We start from the raw sequence: 12030 nt of genomic DNA on the forward strand, positions 1-12030 counted from the left end.
GTTGTGTTTCTGCTCTGAGTGGACGGAGCCATTGCCATGAGAACGCACATTATAACCTTGTCAGCTCATTAATTTTTAAATAAATATCAATATGGTGCAAACAAACATTATAATTACAGAAGTGAATGGAGGAGCAGGGATATTAATGATTCCATAAAAGCTTGTTTGCGAAGAGCTCGTTTAACTAGAGTTGTTCTGATTACTGATGAAGGCCAGTGGTTTATTCCAGGCGGCAGAGAAACAGCAGCAGGTGTATAAGAGAGTCGTCTACATTCTCATCATGAGCATCAAATGTTTTCACATTAACCCTGACATATATGAAATAATAGTCAGAAAAACTTGACTTTCTGAAGTGGAACAGTTCATTGAACCTTTGAACTAAATATTATTTTGAATTATTTAAAAAAAAAAAGCATTCTGAAAATATGATCAAATAGATGCAAACAGTTAATAATAAACTGTCGTGATTTGAGTGCAGAATTTTTTTCTGAAATTATTTGCGATTAATCCCACCTAACATTAAAGTTTTTAAATATACTTTTATATTGCAATCATTTCACAATCAATCATCAAATTAATGCAGAAACAACATAAAGACATTATATTTGTATTATTTGTTTAATGGCATCTTTTTTTATGACTGAAGGTCAGTATCACTAATACTACTGATGTCTCTATGAAATTGTTCTTTTTTTCCTAATATTTAACCATTCAACATTACAGTATAATTGAGAGCTATTCATTTTAACATTTATTAAACTTTAAAAAATAACTAATTTAAGTGAACTGAACATTATAATAAATGTCATATTTAGCTACCTGTGCCCTTATATACAGAAACTGAATAAAGCTGTCAAACACTAAATTCTAAATTAAATATAGATGCATCCTTAAAGCAACAATAGTTATTGATTTCATCTTTTTTCTTTTGTTCATTAATGAAAAGATATCACAGCAGCTGGTTATCAGATTATTTGGCTGCTATAACTTTAAGAGCTGCCGCTGGTGAACATGACATGGATCTGACATGCACGCTCATAGTTTCATTCACGCTTTAATATGAAAACAAACAGGGTACAGCGAGAAAATTTGTTTTTACTGGCATATGGCCTGACAACATCTCATCTGACCGCAGTTCACTGATGTTCTGCTGAAGTAAGTAATTGATGATGTTCAGGTCCGAGTGTGTTTGGCGCTTGACATTTACAGTGTCATTTACATCTTTTGCTAGAGTACGGTGTGTCTCGTCTCTGAATGAATCACCTGAATCAACAAGAGAGTGTTTTAGTGTCTGGACCATTTAACCCAGTCCTGATCCCAGAATGCCCTGCTCTGATGATGGACAGCGTCTCAGAGCTTCTCCAGGGAAACTCAGCAGCTCCTTGAAGCCTTTGAACATTATCACGGTACTCGCGTCTGTGTCCGGATACAGGAAGCCGCTAAGTTTAGCACAATAACAGTCAAGTGTTTTCAGGCCTGAACTGTTGACACATTGCAACTCGTTCATCTGATGTCTGATATCTTCACGCGAACCATTAGACTCATGCACTGTATTACAAGAAGAACTTACATGATGTTCGAACCGAACACAAATGCAAATGTAATAAAGATTTACAAACATCATATTTTCATCAGACTTTAAATGTGTGGTTGTCACTGGATATGTTGGATCTTTATGGCTTTATTATCTAATATAAATGCAAGATTGTCTTTCAGAGCTCTCAGAAATGAAGCGGCGTATTGGGGCCTGTATTAACATCTCTGAACACAGTTTGAGTTGATGAGTTGCATGAGGGATCTGCGCTCGCATGCGCCATTAGCATGCGCCGTTAGCATGCGCGTCCCACTGTCTGTCTGCTGTGATTAATATTCATGCGTCTCCTCAGGGACGGACTGACAGCCCTGCTGAACACCAGACCCATTCACATGCTGCTGCAGGCTGCTTTAGATGCTGGAATAACACTGATACACACTATTCACCAGAACAAAAGTGCTGCTCAACTAGCATGAGGATTCTGGGGAAACTGGTTCACTAAACATGTCTTGTTGTGTGATCTCACTGTATAATATATAAGTAATATAATATATTAATGTACTTGGTGGGTTTGATGTGGGTTTAAAATACAAGTCAAGTCACCTTTATTTCTAGAGGTCTTGATTCGATACAGATTGCATCTTCACAGAAATAAACAGGAAAATAACAGTGTTAATGGTGCAAATTTATGAAACTAATTCAATTTCAGCTATAAGCAGCTCTGCAGAAGATGGTAGTAGAGTTCAGTGTTGAAATGATTTAGTTCAATAACTATTAAATAAATTAAATTGAAATATAGTTCATAATAGTGTTTCTCTTCCCTAAAATAACGAGATATGAATATGATATGAGTCAGATTTGAATCTAGTTATATCTGGGTCCTAATCATGAAACTGTTTTTGTTTTAGCAGTGAACATGCTGATGACGAGAGGTTTATCAGGTGAGTGTCTCTCATGTTTCAGTCATTTCTCAATCATGTCTCAGACGTGTTTTAGTCGTGTGTCAAAGACATGTCTCAGTCATGTCTTAATCATCTCAATTGTGTCTCAGTTGAGTCCCAGTCGTGTCTCAATCATGTCTTAATCGTCTCAATCATGTCTTAGTCATGTCTCTATCATTTCTCTATCATGTCTCTATCATGTCTCAATTGTGTTTTAGACGGTGTCAAAGTAATGCCTCAATCGTGTCTCAATCATGTTTTAGTCGTGTGTTAAAGTCATGTCTCAATTGAATCTCAGTTGAGTATCAGTCGTATCTCAGTCGTGTCTCAGTTGTCTTAATCATGTCTCAGTCAAATCTCTGTCATGTCAAGTCAAGTCACCTTTATTTATACAGCGCTTTTAACAGTACAGATTGTGTCAAAGCAGCTTAAATAGTGTGTAATAATGCAAAAGGACAATAGTAAACACTCAATTTTCAGTTAAAGGCAGTTCATCTTTGAATTCAGTGATGTCATCATCCAGCTCAGTTCAGTTTAATAGTATCTGTACAATCAAGTTGATGATATCGCTGGAAATGAAGTGTCCCCAACTAAGCAAGCCAGAGGCGACAGCGGCAAGGAACCAAAACTCCATCGGTGACAGAATGGAGAAAAAAAAAAAACCTTGGGAGAAACCAGGCTCAGTCGGGGGGCCAGTTCTCCTCTGACCAGATGAAACCACCAGTTCAATTCCAGGCTCATCAACAGAATCATCTGTTTCCTGTGGTCTTGTCCCGGTGGTCGTCTGAGACAAGGTCTTTACAGGGGATCGGTCTCTGGGGCTCTAGTTTTCCTGGTCTCCGCAATCTTACAGGGCTGTAGAGATCCTATAGGCCTATTTATCTTGTGACCATCTTTTGATTATTTAGACAAAAGCAACAATAATATAATAATTGTAATAATAATAATAACAATAATAATATATAGGTCAGTGGCCCTTGGCTTGTTATTGTTGTCAGAATTCGGCCCTCTGTGAAAACTAATTGAGGAACCCTGTTCTAGGTATTATCAAATTGCCAGAGTTTTGAGAACGCAGCGGACGTAGAGGACTATAATGTAACAAGAGCTCGTTCAAATACTGAGGTGCTAAACCATTCAGGGCTTTATAAGTAATTAGCAAGATTTTAAAATCTATATGATGTTTAATAGGGAGCCAGTGCAGTGTTGACAGAACCGGGCTAATATGATCATACTTCCTGGTTCTAGTAAGAACTCTAGCTGCTGAATTTTGTTTATTAAGCATGCAGAACAACCACCCAATAGAGCATTACAATAATCTAAACTTGAGGTCATAAACACATGGATTAACATTTCTGCATTTGACATTGAGAGCACAGGTCATAATTTAGATATATTTTAGAGATGGAAAAATGCAGTTTTACAAATGCTAGAAACTTGGATTTCTAAGGAAAGATTGCTATAAAATAGCACACCTAGGTTCCTAACTGATGACGAAGAATTGACAGAGCAGCCATCAAGGCTTAGACAGCTTTCCAGGTTATTAAATGTGAAGGTTTTAGGTCCGATAATTAACACCCCTGTTTTTTTCTGAATTTTGCAGTAAGAAATTACTCGTCATCCAGTTTTTTATATCGACTATGCATTCCATTAGTTTTTCAATTTGGTATGTTTCACCGGACAAATAAAAAACATAAAACCAACAACCAAAAACATAACAGCCAAAGTTAACACCGTGTTTCCTGATGAAATTTCAGAAGGGTAACATGTAAAGCATGAAAAGTAACGGCCCTAGTACTGAGCCTTGAGGTACTCCATACTGCACTTGTGATTGATATGATACCTCTTCATTCACTGCTACGAATTGATGGCGGTCAGATAAGTACAGTTTGAACCATGCTAATGCACGTCCACTAATGCCAACAAAGTCATGTCTCAGTCAAATCTCAATCATGTCTCAGTTGTGTCTCAGTCAAATCTCAATCATGTCTCCGTCATGTCTCAGTCAAATCTCAGTCATGTCTCAGTTGTGTCACAGTTGTGTCTTTGTCATGTCTCTCAGCATGTGGACTGATTCTCTGTCATGTTTTAATCATGTCTCAGTCGTGTCTCAGTCATGTCTCAGTCAAATCTCTGTCATATCTCAGTCATGTCTCAGTCATGTCTCAGTCAAATCTCTGTCATGTCTCAGTCATGTCTCAGTCATGTCTCAGTCAAATCTCTGTCATGCCTTAGTCATGTCTCAGTCGTGTCTCTGTCAAATCTCTCTCAAATCTCAATCATGTCTCCATCATGTCTCAGTTAAATCTCAGTCATGTCTCAGTCGTGTCTTTGTTGTGTCTCTCAGCATGTGGACTGATTCTCTGTCTCTGTCATGTTTTAATCATGTCTCAGTCACGTCTCAGTCTTGTCTCAGTTGTGTCTCTCAGCATGTGGACTGACGCTCTGTTTCTGCAGACGCAGACAGCGCTGATCTGTTGACCACCCAGCGGCCACGGCTCCCGCAGTGCAATCAGACACTCCTGCTGCTGGAGATGGAGAGATGCGGCGAACGATTCAGCAGTGACATGAATCACATCCATCCAGACGACAGATGCAACCTCACGCACTTCATCAGGTGAATCACCATCCTCATCATCATCCTCTACAGCACTTTACTCTCCAATCTATGCAAATACAAGAGTCAAACATCTCAATGAGTCCAGCTTAATTAAACATTAATGAGCCTGTGTGTGAGAGAGTATGTGTGTGTGTGATTGTGTTTCTTTTTCAATTCCTAAGTCAAGACACATTTATTTCTACAGCACTTTATTCAATTCAGATCGATTCAAAGCAGCTTTACAGTAATAAACAGGAAAATACATTGTTGATGTTGCAGAATTCATAAATTATGAAACAAATCCAATTTTAGTTGTAAGCACCATTACAGCATGGGGGAAGTTGTGGCCTAATGGTACCCAAAGGTTGCGGGTTCGAGTCTCGTACCGGCAGGAATTGTAGGTGGGGGGAGTGAATGTATGGTGCTCTCTCCCACCTTCAATAACACGACTGAGGTGCCCTAGCATAAATGGCTGCCCACTGCTCTGGGTGTGTGTTCACAGTGTGTGTGTGTGTTCACTGCTGTGTGTGTGCACTTTGGATGGGTTAAATGTAGAGCACAAATTCTGAGTATGGGTCACCATACTTGGCCTCATGTCACGTCACGTCACGTTATTACAGAAGACAATAGAGCCATTATTCAGAACAATGCAGTTCAACATTTCTGATTGAAGTAATTGAGTGTAATGAGACGCTTCCCGTCACTTTTATGAGGCTGATTTGAAGATTAATATATCTGGATAATCATCCACTCAAATATGATGAATGATGCAATACTGGAGAGCATTAGAACACACTGCGTTCTGCTGTATTTGTGCTGTAAAGGACTTGGATGGGTAACTAGTTGAGTAGATGAAGTGGTTCTCACAGACTCAATGATCTGCTGCGTGTGTTTGTAAACGCTCCGCTGTCATTGATGAATCTGTGATCTACAGATGTTTGCTCTTGAAGATGTTCCGGGAACTTACAGTTCACTCTGACATGATCTTGAGCTCCTTCCAGACACTCGAGGAGTGTTTAACATTTGTCAGCCTAAACCAGAAGCACGACACTGTTTACATGTTTATCTGGAACAGAAGCCAGCGGTTCTGATGACATTCACTCTTGAGATGACAGTGACCCTTCACATGTTCAGATCATGTCTTTAAAATGGACAGTATTTATTCAAAATAAGGCAAAACCAGTGTGTTTTCATGCACTGCTCAGTTTTTGCTTCCATATCATGTCTTTATTTTCAGAGTAATGCAAAGAAAACATTCAACTACACATTTAAGTGTTTATTTTATTGCACTTTATCTGTTTTTGTCTATAGATTTCAATAACAATCCATATCTTTAAAGAGTTTTTTTTCTCTTTACAGTTTTATTCCTCTACACTGCAAAAATTATTTTCTTACTTGGATATTTATACTAGAAAACAAGACACAATACTAAGAATTCTTGAATCAAGATGCATTTACTTTACAAGTAAAATTACTTAAGATATTATGTCTTAGTTTTATTATGTTAGTTTTTGCTTAAAACAAGGAAAAATATCTGCCAATGGGGCAAGAAAATAGTCTTGTTTAGCCTTTGAATTAAGATTATTTTTCTTACCCCATTGGGAGATATTTTTGCTTGGTTTAAGCAAAAGCTCATAAAATTTTGATAATCTTTTTTTTTTTTTTTAAGTCTTAATATCTTAAGTAATTTTACTTGTCAAGTAAATGCATCTTGATTCAAGAATGTTTATACATTTATACTAGAATACAAGAAAAAAATACTAAATAAGAAAATCATTTTTTTCTGTGTATATTCTGATTGTTTGTTCATATTTCATTCACACTGATTTATACAACATTTCACTCCTGAAAAATGGTGAAAATGTGTTTGTTTTCTGTCTGTTGACAGTGTTTTCTGATTTATGGAGTGACAAAAAGAGAAATTCAGAACCCCCTCTGGAAAAACCTTCAACTCTAATATGAAAACAAAATCAAACAAAAATTATGAACTTGACTTTATCCAATAATCAGATGGAAATGTGTGCAAATTAGTGCGTATTTAATTAGAGGATGCCTCATTTGCATATTTAAACAACGTTTCAGAAAACGTGTAATACACTAAATGTTTTTTTTGTCTCTGAAGACTAGTAACAGCAACACACAGATGTGAGGAATCAGTCACGTCTGCAGTGCTCTACGATCAACATGAGCTCTAGTTCTAGGGATAAGTGACTCAAACACCATCAAAACGTTAATAATAATCAGAAACGAGGGTTTGAGCTGGACACTGGTGAACATCAGTGACCCACGACTTCCTTGCACACCATTAGGTTCACCGCTGGACGCTTTATTAAGACGGATGATTAGACGGGTCACAGCATGAACCCAATTACTGAGATCCTGAGCGGGTCTGTTTTCCCAGACCTCTGGAGGAAAGAGCCTGCAGGCGTCAGCAGGGACCAATCACGGCTCACACACATCTGCTCATTTGCATACTAATCACAGGAAACCTTCACGGACCTGTTTAACTTCATTTATTCAGTCACTGAGGTCCAGTATTTCGCTGGAGATTGACCTGCTCTCGCTGTGTCTCACTGTCTTCTGCTCAGCAGATCAGCGTTTATCTGGTCTGGAGGAGGTTTTTCTCCATGATAACATCAGCAGATGGGACAGCAGGTGTGTTTTTGCTGAAGATGGTTGCTGATGACAGATAGTGAGTGCTGCGGTCCCTGATGAACACTTTACTAACGGCTGATACGATCACATGACCAACAGAGATTCAGTGATGACCGCGCTAATGGGATCTGATCATAACACACACACACACACACACACACACACACACACACACACACACACACACACACACACACACACACACACACACACACAGACACATTTATTTATAAATTCATTTTGAAAGTCACATTCTACTTTTAATAAAAACAATCATTGTGTCTGTATAGGCTGATTTTTGTGGCTATATTACAACGATGAGAATGTGATTTTTTTTTTTCATCACAATAATTGAATTCGTAAAAAGTTTATTACTGTGAAGCTGTCTTGAAACAATCTATATGGAATACAGTGCTATAGAAATGAATATGAGTTAATAAGAAAGTGAAACACCACAGGTGAGTAGGGTAAAAAATGAACAATGTTTAAAACCATGTTACAATGTTTCTGAAATGTTATGTATAAATATGCTTATTTAATCTGCACACTTCTTTGATACTGTTGTCATATTACAGTTACAGGTTTTTCAGAAGGGATTTTGGATTTCTCTTTTTATCACTCCATAAATCAGAAAATACTGTCTTGTTCAGTGTGAATGAAATATGAACAAACCTTCAGAATATAGAGAGGAATAAAACTGTAAAGAGAAAAAACTCTTTAAAGATATGGATTGGAATTGAAATCTACAGACGCAAGTAGAGAAAGTGCAATAAAATAATTTTTTTAATGTTTCCTTCCTCTAGTTTGAGAAAAGAGACATGTTGGGGCAAAATACACCAACAATTTAGCAGTGCATGAAAACATGCTGGTTTCGCCTGAAGTGTCTCAAAGACGAGTCTGAATGTGTTTAATTGTCATGAAAATATCACAATGCGAAGCATCTTTATGATCCTCAGAATCAGGCTTCATGTTCTTTGTGCCGGTATTAATATCTTGTGTTGTGGACGTCGATCAGAAGGACTGTGTGAGGAAGTGCGCTTTTGCATTATGATCTGTGTCTCAGTGAAGATGAAGAGGAAGGAACTTTATTAGCATTATAAAGCTCATGTCACGGGCAGAACTCCGGCTAATCTGAAAGATTTGTTGAAAAGAGTCTTTAAACGCTGAATATGAGCCGTTTCTCTGGCTGACTTCCTAAAGGAAATGAGTGATCCACTGATTGCCGGGAAAGGAAACGACCTGAATTTCTCCATCAAATGTGTCCCTGGAGCACAAAAGCAGTCATTAGTAGCACAGATATATTTGTAGCAATAGAAAAAAATGGTTGAAAATTATTATTTTTTTCTTAGCCACAGATATTAAGTATTTGTAGCAATTTCCTACCGTAAAAGATAAAAAAACTTAATTTTTGATGGCTATTTTCATTTGATGATTAAAGATGATTTTCTCAATATTTAGATTTTTTTTGCTCCCTCAGATTCCAGATTTTCAAATAGTTGTATCTCAGACAAATATTGTCCTCCTAACAAACCACACATCAATGGTGACTGGTTTTGTGCTCCAGGGTCACAAATCAATAATAAGGTGAGGTTTCTTGTTCTCTCCTCAGAGAGTATCACGTCTTCTCCTCCTGCACGGAGATGAACGCTGAGCGCATTGGCTGCTTCTGGCCGAACCCAGCGGTGGAGCGCTTCATCATCAGCATCCACAAGCACTTCTTCTCCAACTGCAGCCTGGAGCACGTGTTCATCGACCCGCCGGACGACACGCTCACCCTCCTCATCCTCGTGCCCGTCTTCCTCACGCTGGCCATGGTGGTGCTGGTGGTGTGGTGCAGCAAGCGGAGCGACATCCTGGCCTAGCCTGCGCTGGACCTTCACCATCAGGACCGGTCAGACGGACAGAAGCATCACACTGAAGCGTCTGCTGAACTCCTGCAGATGTTTCCGCTCGTCTCGCTGCAGTCACTGATGCTGAATTACAGTTTTTTTTCAACTGCTTACATTTTCAGAACTTTACACACAAATCCAAGAATTGCACACACAAAATGCTAAATGCCTCACATCTCTTGCAAAAAAACTGTAATTCAGTGCTAATAGAGAGTAAAGATCTGTCAGGATCTCTGGAAGGACTACATGAATCATGTACTGTGCAGCTATTATTTAATGTTTTAATTAAATAAGGTAGATTTAGAGCATTTGTCAAACTCACACTGCCGTGTTTGTGGTTTTTGGTGGGTCTCTCATCGCTCAGTCTGACACGCATCGCCGGCTCATTTTTCCCGTGATTTTAGCTTGGGTTTTCTTCTCTGACTTGCAGGAAAATCCTGAAATGCTCAACATGTTCCTGTGAAACACAAACAGCTGTTTTGATTGATTCAGACTGAAGCGGGACATGTGAACGTGTTCGAATGAGAATCCGGCGAGGCTTGTTTTAGGATGACGGTATTATTTATATGAGAAGGAAAGCCGTGTATTGTGTGTGACTTAAAGATACAAACTCAAGACAATAGTTGCTCTCAAACGTCTCGCCTCGTGTTCTCCAGTAGAGCCAGAGCTGCTCGCGCTGCAGGAAGGATATAAAAGCCTTTCCCAGCGCGGCCGATGAATGAGAGGAAATGGGCTGGTTATGATTTTCACCAAAAGAGCTACAGGAACCGCTGCCATGTTCCCCAAACCTGTGTGTGTTCTGATGATGGTCTGTGTGTCTGAAGGCTTCGTCTTCATCTGTCTTGTCAATCTGCAGCATTTCTTCTTCTGTGCAGAACTACATTTATGATTTCGGTATTTGAACTGCATAAAATAATTCCTTCGATTTGGATTTCACAGTTCTAACATAAACTAATAAACTTAAAGTGATGCATATTTGTCAGTCATTCATCAGTGAAACAGGTCAGATTTCTGCATTCAAGAAATCATTTACTACTTGCATCTACTTGATTTTATTTAAATATTTAAAAATGAATTTATTCAAATTTCATACATAAGATTTAAATACCTCTCAAAATTAAAAAAAACAAAAACTGAAACAAACTTTCAAAGTTTCATTGCTGTAAGTTTTTAATTTAAACACATAAATCTTAAATTCAAGTGTTTGAAAAGTTCATTAATAAATCTTAAAATTCAAATTAGTCTGTGTGTTTTGCTGCGAGAAGGTTCTCTGTTCTGAGTTAAGTCTGTGTGTTTTGCTGCGAGAAGGTTCTCTGTTCTGAGTGTATTATTGGAAGTCGATTAAGAGTTTTTTAGCGCCTCCAGTGCTCACTTCCTGTTTACTTTAGAAGGCCCACACTACTAAGTGCAAGTTCACGCAGAAGCACAACGGAGACAGTTTTAACTGGACTCACAGATTTCCGTCACATGAGCGTTTCTTCCATCGTCCCGCTGCGGACGTGATGATCATCTGGAACACAGGATCAGTCAGAGCTTCTTTCCTGCTGAAAGCATGAATCATATCTTCATATCCCAGAAACATACAAGCACTGTTTCTGCAGGGTTTCTGTTTATCTGTTAAATAATAAATGATCTGATTTATTCTGTTCATGTTTGATTCATTCTGAAGTGTTGTTGATGTGATTCATTCACAGCAGCTCATGATTCATGTTTCACTGTTGATTTTGATCTGGTTCTTCATGGGTCGTTTTTGTCTTGAACAGGAGCTTCGGGTCAATATCTAATGATATCTAACACATTTTCTTTAAGATTTATGCAGCACTTTTGGATCATATGATTTGTTCGCACAGTGATGCTGAACAGCTGTGATTCTTCTGTAATGTTTGTAATAAATACATTGATTCAGCAGCACATTTCCATCGAGACGCTGCTGCTGTCGAGCAGAAAAACACACAAATACAGTAAATATGATTGTTCTTCTTCATCTTGATGTCAAACAGCAGAACGTCAGTTTAAATACAGCAGTTTCACTGAATCTCAGCTCTGGAATAAAGGTTGAGTTCTGCTAATATTAGTCTCTATTGTGTCAGTGTTACAGGAAATGATGTGTCTGACACCTGCGTGGACAGAAGACACACATTCACTGAGATTTCAGCTGGAAAAAGAGTTAAATAGAGTTTCTGACTTTGACCCACAGCTACTGCCTGTGAACGTCACTGTGCATGCACTCAGAACGACAGAAGACCGACACAGAAGAATGTCAAAAAAACAAAACACACACACACACACACACACACACATTCACCTGACACACACAGACACACATTCACCTGACACACACACACACACACACACACACACACATTCACTGACACACACAGGGGGGGACACACAACATTCACCTGACACACACAC

General features: G+C 38.5%; 1 protein-coding gene across 2 annotated transcripts in view; it reads left to right on the forward strand.

The window, feature by feature from the left end:
* Positions 1-10588, forward strand: part of LOC109046507 (receptor activity-modifying protein 3) — a 17686-nt gene extending 7098 nt beyond the window's left edge. Inside the window, exons 2-4 of one of the 2 annotated variants that reach the window (XM_019064251.2) lie at positions 2443-2475; positions 4930-5089; positions 9336-10588. In XM_019064251.2, the coding sequence (XP_018919796.1) occupies positions 2443-2475; positions 4930-5089; positions 9336-9588 (446 nt within the window). In that variant the 3' untranslated portion in view covers positions 9589-10588. The remainder of the gene's footprint in view (positions 1-2442; positions 2476-4929; positions 5090-9335) is intronic. The other variant, XM_019064252.2, reaches the window with a different exon arrangement.
* Positions 10589-12030: the final 1442 nt, after the last annotated feature.

Source organism: Cyprinus carpio, chromosome B24, assembly GCF_018340385.1.
Source record: "Cyprinus carpio isolate SPL01 chromosome B24, ASM1834038v1, whole genome shotgun sequence".
In the NCBI taxonomy this organism is placed as follows: Eukaryota; Metazoa; Chordata; class Actinopteri; order Cypriniformes; family Cyprinidae; genus Cyprinus; species Cyprinus carpio.